This window comes from Amphibalanus amphitrite, unplaced genomic scaffold, assembly GCF_019059575.1.
Source record: "Amphibalanus amphitrite isolate SeventyFive unplaced genomic scaffold, NRLGWU_Aamphi_draft 000341F_arrow, whole genome shotgun sequence".
Classification (NCBI taxonomy): domain Eukaryota; kingdom Metazoa; phylum Arthropoda; class Thecostraca; order Balanomorpha; family Balanidae; genus Amphibalanus; species Amphibalanus amphitrite.
In genome coordinates this window covers 415,819-430,886 of record NW_024881836.1, presented here as the reverse complement: position 1 = coordinate 430,886, position 15,068 = coordinate 415,819, and the positions used below count along the sequence as shown (strand labels likewise).

General features: G+C 48.6%; 1 protein-coding gene across 1 annotated transcript; it reads right to left on the bottom strand.

Moving 5' to 3' along the window:
• Window positions 1-1,762: 1,762 nt before the first annotated feature.
• On the bottom strand, window positions 1,763-12,274 carry LOC122388996 (serine/threonine-protein phosphatase PP1-beta catalytic subunit-like). Its single transcript, XM_043380634.1, has 7 exons — window positions 11,917-12,274; window positions 5,789-5,920; window positions 4,190-4,420; window positions 3,828-4,004; window positions 3,109-3,260; window positions 2,671-2,805; window positions 1,763-2,476 (listed from the first exon to the last, which is right to left on the bottom strand). The coding sequence occupies exons 1-7, from the start codon at window positions 11,972-11,974 to the stop codon at window positions 2,387-2,389; spliced, it is 975 nt and encodes a 324-aa protein (XP_043236569.1). The 5' UTR covers window positions 11,975-12,274; the 3' UTR covers window positions 1,763-2,386.
• Between the last annotated feature and the right edge of the window lie 2,794 nt (window positions 12,275-15,068).

Here is a 15,068-nt window from a genome sequence, read left to right as displayed (position 1 = left end):
TGTGAATATCAATCGACTGATTGATCACATGACCTTTCGGGTTGGGTCATGACCTCAACCTTGCGAAAAATTAAAGATGCTTCCCATGAAAGCACCTTTTATATAATTTAAACCGGCAGGCGGTGGGCCTACCGGCCACCTTCCGCGCGGTGGAGGGGGGGGGGGGCATTCCCCCCGTATCTCCGAAACTACTGGACGGATCCGTAAAATTCAAACGGCGTTCGATAGCCCTGTCAAATTTGTTGAAAGAAACCAAATTTCATTGACCTCGGGGTCACCGATGACGTCACAGTTCAGGCCAAAGATAAAATGTTTCACCGTTCACGGGTCTTCTAGGGAATACACTATAACACCGAGTAAAACGCATTTTGTCGAAAATCTGCGATAGGGCGTCAGTTGCCTAGTACGTATGATGCTATTAGAGGTCACTGCTAATACCAGGCCAGGTCACCAAAGGTCAGCACATGAACCAACGTTACTAAGGTTATGCGATGCATGTTTTGTGGCCAATTTTTCATTTCCAACCCAATGGTGTTGGTTATATGACCCACCAGGTACGGTTAAGGTCACTTTCTGATGGAGGTCAGGTCAGGGTCAGGCCAAAAAAGGTCAAATTTCAAAGTCGATAGTTTTGCATAAAATGGGTATTGATTCGATGCAGCCCGTCACGGGGAGTCTAATGGTGGTCTTTGTTTTGCGCTATGAGGTCTAGAATTGCTTAAGATTTAGTTTGAAAATTTGACGTCATCAATTTTGAACAGTTTTTGCGCTATAACTTGGACAAAAAAAGGTATCGATCTCAAATTGGTATGTGGATAGCAGGCGATAGGGACTATCACATATATTCCGTTTTTTTTCGAAATTCAAAAAAACTTTTTGGCTGTTCAAAAATCCGAGATAACAGATTTGTAGCCCGCTTATTTCTACCCTTCTATGTCTGAAACATTTTTCTGCATCTCTAAAGCTGTAGGTCTGATAGCTCTTCCAGCGAAACCTTTTTTGGGGGTCGAAAACGGCAGAAATGACGCCACTCAGACGTCATTACTCAGACGTCATTAGCGGCCAACTAATCATAGCCTTTGGGAAAATTTTGGTCACAATGTGTAATAGCTATTCACGGGAGGGTACTGAAAGTTTGGTGACGATCGGCGCAGCGGTTCTGGAGATATATCGAAAAAACTAAGGGGGGGCAAAAATGCCCCCCAGCGCCTGGAAGGTTAACGCTATTTGGATATAGAAACCGTGGAATGTTACCAAAATAAAATAAAATAAAATAAAATAAAATAAAATCAAATCAAATAAACGCACAAACGCATCAATGAATATTTCAAGAAAGCACCGTTTACGTGAAATGCGGATATCTCCGTTTTGACTTCTGGGAACAAATAGCGCTGGTGTAAAGTAGAACACTCCCGGCTTGTCACGAAAAGATAATAGATGAATCCTCTTCCAAATATAGTTTTGTTTCTTTACGAGCGATTATTTGTAAAAACAGACCCACAACCTACAACATATGACGTTCAATCGCTTACGATAACATTAACTTTAGAATTTGACCAGACTCAGAATTTGAATGTGTACTTTCTAAAAAGTTACTGAATGTAAAATGAAGTAGCTTCGTTATCATTTCTAACAACCTTTCTAACACCACTTGCCACATTTGACTGTTTTGTCGTGGAGCTGGGTTGAAAAAATTCTCGGAGCGCTGCTGGAAATTTTGCACGGAGTGCCAGTAGAGCACATTTTAATGGACAGCCTTCACTTCATAATATATATTTATTCGCATGCCGCGGGCACACACATGCCGTTCACTCAGCACAGGTCAGGATTGAACACGGTATAATCGACGTGCACTGCCATCCCGAGTCGGCAGCAATCGCCAGGACGGAGGCGAGACCACCCCGCCCCCGCCCCGCGCAACTTGGCCACATCCGACGAGTCCTTGACTGGGCGTCCTGCTAAAGCTCTGATGATCATGACGTTGGGCCGGCGACCCAAGCAGCGGCGGAAGCGATCGGCCGAGCACTCGCTCGCCCCGCCGTCTCCTTCCGCTAGTGATGATGATGCTAATAAATCTCTGAACGCGCTCTGATTGCGCCTGGACTCAAGCAAGAAGCCAATCAAAATAACGCCAGCAAACACGCACGCACGCGGGGTCACGGTCGAAACACCCGCTGGCCAGTTCCACTGCAATGGCTGCGCGCCCGCGTGCCTTCCACAGCACGCTGTCAAACGGTTCCTCCTCTGCGCGCGCAGTTCTGTGAGCGGTGTCGTCACCTCTGCAGCCGGTGCTCAGCGGCCGCCCTTACCGTTGGTACGTCCACGGCAGGGGCTGTCCACGGTGGGCAGACACAGCGCCACCGCGCAGCTGCCGCCACGTCCTGCACTATTTTCGCTTCGGGGCCTGCTTCGGAGGAGTGGCGTTCGCCATTCCAGCGTACTGGTACAGCGTCTTCTTTTCAGACGGCTTCAGAATCTGGCGGCAAAAAATAAAAAAATAAAATCGGTTGAAGGTACGATCGATACAATTCCACAATCTCATGCATTTCATTGAATGAATAAAGCAAGTGATTCTCAATCTACAATTCTCATTTGTGGGTCATTAATCGTAACAAATTATTTAGCCTAACTGTGCCAGAATAACATACAGCGCCCCGTTCGACTGCGTACCTGGAAGGAGCACATGAGCGTCTCGTCGACGGACATCATGCCGCCGGCGTTGTCGAACTCGCCGCAGTAGTTGGGCGCCGAGAAGAGCGTCACCAGCTGTCGCTTGGCGAAAAACTCGTACCCGTCCTCCACCACCTGATGGCACCGAGGGCGATAGGCACGACGGTAACATCACGTGGCAGCTAGGCGCCCTGAACAGATAACGCAAGCAAAAGTAATACACCGGGTTGGCATACCTATTGCATGCACCTTTAACGAGACATTTATCGATGAAAAGGGTGTGGCTAATGGATTGTGTACTATGAGCCTCATTTAACACCTTTCTATTAAACGATAGCCCAAACTGTATTGTATTTTTGGTGAAAACCATGTAGCGTGACCTAAAAGCATAGCCCATCCGAGCGATTTTGCCTTTAGTCCGGATGCGGCTGGACGGACCTGGTGGGCGCGACAGATGAGATCCAGGTCGTGTCGGTTCAGGAACTTGGAGACCACGTCTGCGCCGAAAGTGAAGGAGACGCCTCTGTCGTTTTCGCCCCAGCCCTGGACGTCCTTGTCGGGGTCTGACCACAGCAGGTCGCACAGTAGGCCTGTGGGAACAGACGAGGGGTAAGACTGAGAGCAGGCAAGGACGGGGTGGGTAAGGCTGGGCCATTGATGAGATATTGGGTTGGTGTCTTGACAGTTTTTGGCGACAATGAGCTCAGGCCTGCCACCTGGCTTTCAGCTAGCTTACAATTCTCTCGCTAGATGGCAGGCCTGATCCCAATGTCGCGGATCCCTGTGCTAATTTCCATCTCATCCATAGCTGGGCGATCTACAGCAGCTTTGTGGGTACAGGGACGGGATGGGTAGGGCTGAGCAGAGCAGCTGCACACACTTTGTCCAACGAAAGGGGAAAATGTTCACTCACTGATTTCATTCACTCAGTTCTCATTCCATTTCAATGATGACATCTCTTCTACGATGCAAAAACAATGAATCATAAAGGCTACATCGATTTATCAAACTTAGCAAAGTGACTAGGATATTTTAGCATCTTTCGGTACGATCTGTTGATAAATTGTCGGTGGCCCCTCCGACTGACCTGTGTCAGGCAGGTCAGTGGGCCGGTACCTACTATTTATTGGTAATTGTCGGTCGCCCATCCGACTGACCTGTGTCGGGTACGTCGGTGGGCCTCATAATGCGCCGGATCTGCTCCATGGTCTGCAGGTCGGGAGACAGGCCGCCGTGGCAGCAGAAGATCTTCTCGTCGATGATGGCCGCGATCGGCAGACAGTTGAAACAGTCGGTGAACGTCTTCCACAGCTTGATGTTGTATCGCCGCTTGCCTGGGTCGTGAGCGAACGGATCGTTAGCATACTGCCACATACAAATCAGAGGACTTAGCAGTCTGAATCTTAAACAGTTCCGCGCTGACATGCCCACCTCGTTTCAAACTGAATTACATATTATCCTAAAACCAACAAATGACATAACAAAGCACCAAACAGAGAAGTAATAAAAAGTCCTTTACATTCATCGTAGAAGCCGTATATTCTGTTGATGCTGGCGCACTCGTGGTTTCCGCGCAGAAGGAAGAAGTTCTCGGGGTATTTGATCTTGTAGGCCAGCAGGAGGCAGATGGTTTCTAGCGACTGCTTCCCTCGGTCGACGTAGTCTCCCAGGAAGAGGTAGTTGGCCTCCGGTGGGAAGCCGCCGTACTCAAACAGTCGCAGGAGGTCCGTGTACTGGCCGTGGATGTCGCCTGCGCGGGGAGGGCAGAGGTCAGAATAATTACAGCACCGGTAAGGGGAGGTTAAACTGGGACTGTAGCGGGTCCGTGTACTGGCCGTGGATGTCGCCTGCGCGGGGAGGGCAGAGGTCAGAATACTTATAGCACTGGTAAGGGGAGGTTAAACTGGGACTGTAGCGGGTCCGTGTACTGGCCGTGGATGTCGCCTACACGGAGAGGGGAGAGGTCAGAATAATTACAGCAGGAGGTCAGACTAGAACTGTAACGGGTCCGTGCACTGACTACGTACGTCACTTGAAAGAAGAGAAGAGATAGTCCGGAGCTGCACAAACGCAGCTGAAGTTTGTAGATGGTTGATGGTTTATCGTTGAAAGGCAAACAAGTAAAATTTTGAGAAGTTAAGACTTGGGTGAGTCTATTCATCACGCAATGAGATATCAATTTACAATTCTAGTAAAGCCATTTCCCATTTAACCCTATTAGTGGCAGGGGGGGGGGGGTTGTTTTTATCCACCCCTCAGGTTTTTCGGGAATATCTCCGAAACCGCTGAAGCTACGATGCTGAAATTTTCTGACTTTTCCTAAAACTAAATTGGGCACATTCCCTGAAAATTTCAAGTTCATAACTTTACCAGGGGCGGCTCCAGAGCACTGGGAATTGGGGGGTCCTATTCGTGAAGCGAGTCATTTGGGCGAAGATCACGATGCTGCACCAGTTTTACGAACAGTGAATGAAAGGTATCATGTGATAACATATACAGTTATTGTGCATCCTCTTTTGACACGTTTTTGCTATAATAGGCGGATCCAGGCGTCCAAAAAAGGGGGGTTATGTTTTACCTCCCAACATAGGTGCCCTGACACCGCCTATGCATGACCAATACAATTGTAGTCGTTCTCTCATAAGAAAATTGTAACATAACAAGACCATTACCACCCTTTTTAGAAACAGTACCAACAAAAACCTTATTTACTATACTTTTTGTGCACCCCCAATCTCAATGATCTGTATCCGCCTATGATTTTTGAAAATGCATATTTTTAGGATCCATGTGAATTCCTGGTTCATTCTCTATCGATCGGCAAAAGTTGCGTTAAGATTGGTTCAGAAACCTGGCCGTGATAAACAGTCTAAAATGTATCTGCAATTTGCCCGTTTTTACCCCCCTCTACCCCCCCTATTGACATTTTTTAATTTTTATTTTTTAGAAATGTAGATCACGTTGAGCGAAATCGAATGCCGTTTGAATTTTGAAAATCGGCCCGTTAGATCTCGAGATATCAAGGGGGGGTCGTAAACAGCCCCCCCCCCCCCTGCCACTAATAGGGGGTAGCCAGGAGCCTGCCACTAATAGGGTTAATGTTCTGTGGTGTACTTACCACATATCTTCAGCGGAGCTTCCAGCTCGAGAAGAATCGGCTGCTGAAGGAAGATTTCTCGGGACTTGAGACAGAGACCACGCACCTCCATCTCGGACATTTGGACAGACTTCCCGGGCCGACATCCTCTCACTGTAAACAGGCGGGACAGGGGCAGAGAGCGTCAGCTGACAGTGTCCCAAAATGTGCTGATTTGGGTGGGAAATGACATCCAACTAAAAACCAATTTGCACTGTAATTTGTAAATTTTAAGAGCAATTTTCCACTCCAATTTTTACCAAAAAAAGCATTTATATGAATGTTCGTTTTAAATCCTACATTTTATCACAATCGTATATACGTATATGCCGCTGATCCCTTTTCAACTCTTTTTGGTCCGTAGCTGACTGGCAATTTTCCACTCTTATTCCGGTTTTTAAAGTTTGTCCTCTGACGCCCAAGCCAAAATACAACTTAGGGACGCTGCCGGTCAGCATTTAACCCTCGCCCGGGCAGGGGGGGGGGTCGATGCGACCCCCCTAAGGTTTTCGAAAATAGCGTAAAAACGGCGGCGCAAATTTGGCACAGCCTATGGGGTAACCCTTTTACATATGACCTGAAAAGTCCGGGTGACCTTGAGTCAGGTCACCGGTACCAGTCAGAAAAACCGGTACAAGGTCATGGTCAAATTTCAATTTTCTTTTTGCACCTGTCCAACACACAGTTTTGGACTGATTTCCTTCAAACTTTCAGGATGTGCTAAATTCACCGAGTTGTATAACATATAGTTCGGGTTTTTTATGTCACTGACCTGAGGTCAGTTAGAGGTCATTACGTCATAACGTTAAGCCTATGGGAAATTACTATATTCGGAAAATACTGGAGATATCCACTTCGTTCTATCACTTTTGTGCTTTGAAACCACAGTATTTAACAGCAGGTCACTTGGTGCTTCTTTGTTTGGTGTACTTATCCATGGGTCAGGTCAAATGAGGTCAACTGAGGTCAAATGACGTTTTTGCCAATAAAATGGCACAAAATAACGCTAGAGCTTAAAAAATGGTGTCATTGTGTTCCTGGTGATCAGCCGAATCGAATGATATGCGATATTATGCAATTTGGTTAACTTGAACATCATGAATTAGGTAATTAAAGTTTACTTAAAAATTAAGAAAAACTTTAGTACACTTTAGCAAACAAAAAAGCATATCATTTGATGCGCCTTGACGTGCTGAGTTCACTGGTGCTTTTCTTTTTTCTCTAGCTTAATTAGATCAAAAGTTATAAGCAAAAAACTTTTGACCGGTTTTTAGCGAAATTTTTACATTTACACCCCCCGAAAACCCCCTAAATATTGACATAGAGCAACCAAATTTGCACAGGGGCGAGAAATCCAGGGGGCCCACCTACCTACCAAATTTGGTGTTTCTAGGTGCCATAGGAGCCAATCGCGAGGAGGGGTCGCATTGACCCACCCCAGGCCATGTTACGAAAAATGCCCTGCCAAGGCGAGGGTTAATTAGACAACTCATCCTGAATTCATTGGTGGGCATTTCGACTCACTAGCTTGTTACATGGAAAGCGCTTGACAAAAAAAAATCATAGTCCTAACGATGGGTGAATGAAAAGTTCTGAGCCTCCAGACATTGGCTACTACTACAGTCTACACCAGGAACTAGGAACTACAGTCTACAGTCTTTCCAGGTGGTCCAGGAAAGACGGTATGCAACAAGGAGGTCAAAGACGGTGAAGGAGCTGTTGAATGTGAAAAGTGTTCTGGATGGTACCACAGCAAATGCCAAGGCTTGTCAAAGGGTGCATTGTCTGCACTGAACAAGTGGCATGGCACACTGGTGTGGCTCTGCACAAACTGTACGAAATGGCTGCATGATAAAACGCAACCCATGGCATCAAACACAACCAAGGACGATCTTGCCCGAATTGATCAAAGAATGGATAAGCTAGAGAACATCATGCGGCACAACTCTGCAACAATCTTGGAGTCTGTGAGGAACCAGGAGAAAATGTTTGCAGTCCAGTGCAAGGTGTTGGACAAGATGGACGCTGTTACAACAGAAGACAAAGCGAAGCAGCAAACATATGCAGAGGCTCTAAAGGGGATAAGCACAGAAGTTGTGAAGGAAGTGACAGAGAAAATAAGCAAGCTGCCACAGGTGACAGTGCCAGTACAAAGGAACAGGGAAGAGATTGCGGGGGTTCTAGACGAGCTGCAGGACAAAGAAAGGCGCAAAATGAACGTCATTGTACATAACCTGCCTGAAACAGACACCACAGCCCAACCAGACAAGAAAAGTGATGAGGTGAAGTTTGTAAGCATGATAAAAGAGGGGATGAAGCTGGTCGTGAAATGTACAAACTCATTCCGCATCGGAAAGAAGACAGAGAACAAGCCTAGACTGCTGCTGGTGACCCTTGCCACCATGGAAGACAGAACAAACATCCTGAGGTCAGCAGCCACCCTAAGAACAACCGTGGAGTGGGGCAATGTGTACATCACCCCGGACCTGACCTGGCAAGAACGAGAGAAAGCACGCGCTCTGAGGCAAGAACTGGCCAGGAGAAAAGCATCTGGGGAGGAGCACATCCACATTAGACAAGGCAGGATTGTCCCAGTCCCAGTTGAAAGACGTCACTCCCGACCTGTGAGCACACATCTCCCAGCAAGCGGACCAGATGCAGGAGTCCCAAGGAATGGAACTGAGACCAGGCTGCCAACTAACACCGCTCAGCTGGCGGCATCCCAGACAAGAGCGGAACCTTCCACTGAGCCCATTGCGCCAGGCGCTGGGGCACCCAACCAGCATTGACTAGATAAGGAAGGAAGGCAGAGGTCAAGCAAACTCAAGGTCCTCTACACAAACATAGACCAATTTATGAACAAACGGGATGACCTCTGTATGGCCCTGGTAAACGATGAGCCAGACATAATCCTCTTGACAGAGATAATTCCAAAGGCACAGGTTCACCCCATTTCACCTGCAGTCCTTGCTATTCTGGGATATAATCTTTACTTGAACTTCGATCCAGGAAAGGAGAACCTTGGCAGCAGTGGGTACAGAGGGATTGGCATATTCGTCAAAACTTCTATCAGGACTACCAAGCGCTCTTTCCCAGGCTGCAATCAAATCGAGCATCTGTGGCTGGAGATCCCTCTGCGAAACCCAAATCGCCTCCTCATTGGATGTATTTACCGTAGCCCATCTGCCCACGGACCGTCTTCTACGTCTGAGTTACTGGAGCTCATCACTAGCTGCACATCTGAAAGAAACACCCAAGTGTTGATTGCTGGGGACATCAACTACCCCCAAATCGACTGGACTCACAGCTACTCCACTGCCCCTGAGGGCCATCATACACACCAATTTATGGAAGGGCTGCAAGACTGTGGCTTCACACAACATGTCACCAGGGACACACGATACAAGGAAGGCAACAGGTCTAGCGGATTGGACATTATCCTGAGTAACGAGGAGGGGCTAGTCAAAAACCTTGTCTACCACCCACCCATAGGACACAGCGACCATGTGGTACTGAGGTTTGAGACCGTGCACTATGACCAGGGAAGAGAACCAAGGGAGCCCCGGCTGAACCTCAACAAAGGGAACTATGCGCTCCTGAATGATCGGATCAGGGAGACTGTCTGGGAAGTGCCCGATCCTCCGGACCCGCGCACCAGATACGAGTACTTCAAAAGGACGTTGGATCTTCTGACGACTCAGTGTATCCCCAGGTCTTGCCCAACTAATAAGAGACGCAATATCTATATGGACAGGGAAGCTATGCGATTGAAAAAGCTGAAGCGGAAGTTGTGGATCCAGTACACCCAATCCATGGATGACATCTGCCTTGCACGTTACAAGCGATGTAGCAACGACCTGAGACGGCTCACCCGCAATCTAAGGAAGGAACTGGAGAGGAAGCTGGCGGCTGACCTGAAGGCAAACCCAAAGGCGTTCTGGCGGTACTCGGCCTCAAGAACCAAGAGCAGGGCCGGCGTTGAGAACCTCCGCACAGACTCGGGTCAGCTTACAGTAAACGACGAAGAGAAGACCGCGGTGCTGAACGCATTCTTCAGCTCGGTCTGCATCGAGGATGACCTTCGGCCGATGCCGCACGCCGGGGACGCGTACAGGGGACCAGTGGTAGAGGACGTTGACATCTCAGAGGACCTGGTAAAACAGAAGCTCGCCCAGATCAAGACCTCCTCAGCCGCTGGACCTGACAGCATTCATCCAAGGGTACTCCACGAGACGAGAGACTCAATATCAGCTCAACTAGCAGCCATGTACCGGGAGTCGCTCGATACAGGGATCCTTCCAGAGGACTGGACGTCGGCCAACGTGGTCCCCATTTACAAGAAGGGCAGCAAGGACGACCCCAGCAATTACCGACCAGTCAGCCTGACGCCAGTGCCCTGCAAGGTGCTGGAAGCCATCATCAGGGACAGGCTGATGGAGCACCTGCAGGCAGAGGGCCTGATTACTGAAGCCCAGCATGGATTCCGGCCGGGCAGGTCCTGCGTCACGCAACTGCTACTTTCAGCAGAGGACTGGAGCCGTGCTGCAGAACGTGGTGACCCCATGGACATCATTTATCTTGACCTGGCCAAGGCCTTCAACACTGTATCAATCCGCAGGCTTCTCCACAAGGTGGCTGCACATGGAATCCGTGGGAAGCTGCTACGATGGATAGAGGCCTTCCTGACGGGGCGAAAGCAGCGGGTTACGATCGGCAGTTCCTGCTCGGAATGGACCTCAGTCCCAAGTGGAGTCCCGCAAGGATCTGTGTTGGCACCTACATTGTTTGTCCTATATGTTAACGACCTGCCAAATGTCCTAAGCTGCGGTGTCAAGGTCTTTGCCGACGACAGCAAATTGTACCAGGTCGTCTGTGACCATGAGGACGCGCGGGCTCTCCAAGCGAACCTGGACGCTGTGACACAGTGGGGTGAGGATTGGCAACTGCAATTTAACGACACGAAGTGCAGGGTCCTCCACGTCGGTCGTCACGTCCACCTGCACGACTACCTTTTGAACGGTGAAGTCCTGCAGACGGCGACAGAGGAAAAGGACCTAGGAGTGATTGTTGACGCGGAGCTGAAGTTTAGGAGGCAAGCAGCGGCAGCGGTCAACAAGGCATCTCGAGTGATGGCCGTGATAAGACGGTCATTCAGCCTGCTGGACAAGATGACCCTGCCAATCCTGTTCAAGACGCTTGTGCGACCGCTCCTGGAGTACGGTAACATTGTCTGGGGGCCATTCAATCGAGCGGATCAGCTCCTCATCGAACGAGTCCAGCGCCGAGCGACCAAGCTGGTCCAGGAAGTACATCACCTACCGTACCAGGAAAGACTGAAGTCTATGAAGCTGCCTTCCCTCCACTACCGACGTCGACGCGGCGACATGATCGCTGTCTACAATGTGCTGCATGGGAGACTGGACCTGAATCCGGAGGAGCTCTTCAACCGAGTAACGACCAGAGATACAAGAGGACACTCCTGGCGTCTTGCGAAGCCCCATGCCGTCACCCGCATCCGTCGAAACGCGTTCGCAGTCAGAGTCATTAACGACTGGAACAGCCTACCATCATCCGTCGTAGACGCCGACTCTCTAAACTCGTTCAAGAACCGGCTTGACACTCACTGGAGACACCTCCACTTCACCCCGCCCCTACCCTACGAACAGTAACACTGTCAAACACGAACTCGACTGGAGCGGACACTACAGGCCCTGGGCCTCTCAAAATTTTCCGTGCATCTTAAGTAAGTAAGTAAGTAAGTACACATAATCCAAGCTGGCAACTGGCGAGAGAGGGCCACGCTAGACCCGGGAGGACCGTGCCGCCATCTACCTGGGGCACGTTTAACTTTCAATCCAAATCATCACCTGTGAACTGGGCGCGGGCAAGGTGGGGTGGTGGGTCCATGGTATCATTTGCAACAAGCAAGCACTGCTTAGAAGAGCACCTGGGCCCATAGCCACCCATTCATCCATTCGGACAAAATTTCTTAAAAAAAGCATTGTTTTCTACAAAAATGGCGCATCACTTATAAAACAAAAGATTCAATTTGATCAACCTATGCAAATTCGACATATTTTTACAGCAGACGATGAGTGAAAAGGTCTTACCTTCCAGAAGTCTCGATATGAGACTGTCGACGTTCAGCTCAAATTCTGGCTGAGACATCTCCCGCACCCGCGCTTATTGCAGAGGGAAAAGAAGGCTCTCTCTATCGTCTGGAGGTTTCGAAAGATGCTCTCCAGAGATGGCGCTAGTAAGTTTGGCTGACATGACGTCATGCTTAAAAGTGATGGGTTTTGTGACAGCAAATGTAATAATAGTTGAAAATTTTGTACTTTTGCTTAATTGAGAAAAAATAAATTTACAATTGCTCAAAACAGCGTTTTCCTCATTCATCCGTCATTGTTTTAAGAGGAATATAGACATTTTAAATCTTTTTTCTTGACCGCAATTCGCACACGCACTAAATTAAAAGCTGGAGTTTTGTGCGTTCGTAAATAGTGACTTGAGAAAATAAATTGACAATAATCTTTTGCACTTTTGCTTTACAATCTTTTTCAATGTAGATAAATGCATGAATTATTCGAAAATAGGCATATCTTTGAAATATTATGATTTTCCACAAGCAAATTTTTCCAAAAACTTGAACTACTTACAACTGACGAACGCATCCAATAATCTGGATGTCTTAGGACGAGTTCGTCATTTTTTCCCAAGGAAATACGATACAGTTTGAGCTACTTTACCGATACATTAGGGTACTTTTGCCAATGAATTAATAAATAAATGACAACAATTAATCTCATTATCAACCATACTCGGAAGAATTTTCTTCGCATAAGCGCGAACACATCCGCGCTTTCGTGAAAAGTAACGCCTGTAGATGTCAGGACTGCTGCTTTGTGTTTCGCAAGGTGGCGCAGCGCGCAGGGTACCGACCAGGGGGGTACGCTCCGGCCGTTTAGCATTACGAAAAATGGTGACAGACGTTTGTGGAGGATTGTCGACGAACTCTTGTTCCGCGAGCAGTACTTACACGCTAGCGGAAAATTCACCAATCAGCGCTCGGCAGTACTCGACGCTGATTGGTCCGACGCTCGTGACGAAATTGCGGGGGACCGCAGTTATTCTCTATGGACCCGAATAGGCTTTTGGATTTCGGAGGGGTTTCTTTAAAATTATATGCTGTTTGGAGCTGTTTTCGAGTTGAAATATATTTCTTATGACTGTTAGCTATATAATGACACCATAAAATCATGATTTTAATAAATATTACCGATGTAATATCGGCCGAAAAGACATGCTGTCATGGCACGGACTGCCCTGCGGCTGATGTGGGGCCCCTAGTGCCAGCGTATGGTAATAATGGGTTGACGAAGGGTTGTTGGAGAAACTTAGAGCCCCATCAGCATTCAGTATAGGGTCATTAGACGCCGGGAACGTCCATCAGGGGTCTGAGTAGGCCTGTCATAGGGGCATACATGACACATCATGGCCCATGGGTCAATGTAGATCCATTAGGGGCTGTTGAAGGGCCATCATTGTTCAGCGTGGGCTCGCAATTACCTCTGATGGGCATATGCCGTGCCCCGATGGACTATAACGCTGTTTGTTTGTTTGTTTTGTTGGGTTAGGCCCTTTCAGTCGACAAGACCATTGCAGAGCCGGAAGGATGGTAGGAATTAGGGGGAGACATTGGTCTGGGCAGGCACCCTAGTGAGTCGCCGGGGCTGAGCCCGTCCGAAGACAGGCCACCCAGCCCCAAGGCACTCACTGCACCCGGCTACGGGGTGCGCTCCCTCGGGAGCAGCGGCGCCGCTCCAAGGGAGCAGCCCGCATGAGATAAAGTTGCCTGTCCATCCCGGAGGAGGGTTGCGGCGTGGAGGAGAGGGAATTCAGTATCCTGAGGATAGAAGCATGGAAAGGTGTGACTATAACGCTGGCCCCTGATGAACCATCATCAGCCCCTGATAGGTCTACAAAGCCCCCTGCTGGGTCCAAATTGGTCACTGATATGCCCAAATGGGCCACTGAGAAACCCGTACAACATCCCCTGACTGCACCTGCTGGACCAGTGCCGTCCCCTCATGGGCCCACCGCAGCTCTTGAATGACCTTTTCAAGTCCCCTGAAGTGCCTTTATTGGCCTAAATGGCCCCTGATTGACTTATGTGGTCCCTATTGGTCCTATATGGTCCCCATGAGCCCTCAACGTCCCTAGACAGCCTTACATTATATGCCACTGGGCCCTGTTGGGTCACCACCGGCCCCTGATAGGCTTGCACTGGACCCACCGGGCCTATACCGACCCATGAAGGGCCTATGTCGAGCCCTCATGGACCTCCGATGACCACACGCAGGCATGTGTGGCCCCATCAGCAGTGATCCGTCTATCCCATGTACTTACGGCCTTTTTGGCCGATGTGACACCGGTAGTATATAGAAATGTTATAACTAAATGTCGTTATTACACAGTCAAAAGTCACAGAAAGAATATCCAAGTTCAAAAATGGCCTCAAACCCAACAAAAACTAGTATAAATCACCTTCAAAAGCCGTAAGTCTATTAAACGCCATAGGGGAATAGCTACAGTCCCCCGCAATTTCGTCACGAGCATCGGGCCAATCAGCGTCGAGTATTGCCGAACGCCGATTGGTCGATTTCCGCTAGCCTGAAATGCTGCTTGCGGATATAGTTTTGAACAAGTGAGGGTCGCGGCTACTAATTATCGCTTGTCACCACTTTTTCGTCGAGAACGTTCTACCTGGTTTATATAGCCTTGGTACCGACTACCGAGGCTGAGGTCTCCAGACTCTCCACCACGATTTAGCTTGGAAATGGCCAATGGGGAAGGTCTCACCCAAAAACGGACGCCCTTTTTTACAGCTGCATAACGAAAAGGAATTATTGGCATAGCTGACCATACGTCCGGGGTCCCCTCCCCCTCTCTGCCCCAGCTCAATTGGAAATATCGCCTATTTTCCTTAGTCATATTCTGACTAATTTCTCACTCTTCCCAGTAAACCTTAACATGCATGATGCAGATGTCCACTGCGTAAGTCGTGTGCTTGCGTAAGTGTGCCAACTATATAGTGCTGCCTACACTCTACAGTGCCTACTGCTTCCACCATTGTCGTTATACTTGGTGATTCTCAGGTCAAAAGTTACTCAGTGGTCTCAGAGAACAATCGTTTCAACAAATTAACGATTCAAACCGTTGCATTCTACTTATATTCCGGTCAGTTCTGCTACTAAACGAT

What these genes read in the sequence shown, in the direction of transcription:
- LOC122388996 (XM_043380634.1), bottom strand. Translation starts at nt 11,974, where the DNA reads ATGTCTCAGCCAGAATTTGAGCTGAACGTCGACAGTCTCATATCGAGA. An exon ending in CATATCGAGACTTCTGGAAG is followed by an intron (nt 5,921 to 11,916) that starts GTAAGACCTTTT and finishes GCCTGTTTACAG; the next exon opens with TGAGAGGATGTCGGCCCGGG. An exon ending in CGCTCATGTGCTCCTTCCAG is followed by an intron (nt 2,477 to 2,670) that starts GTACGCAGTCGA and finishes TTTTGCCGCCAG; the next exon opens with ATTCTGAAGCCGTCTGAAAA.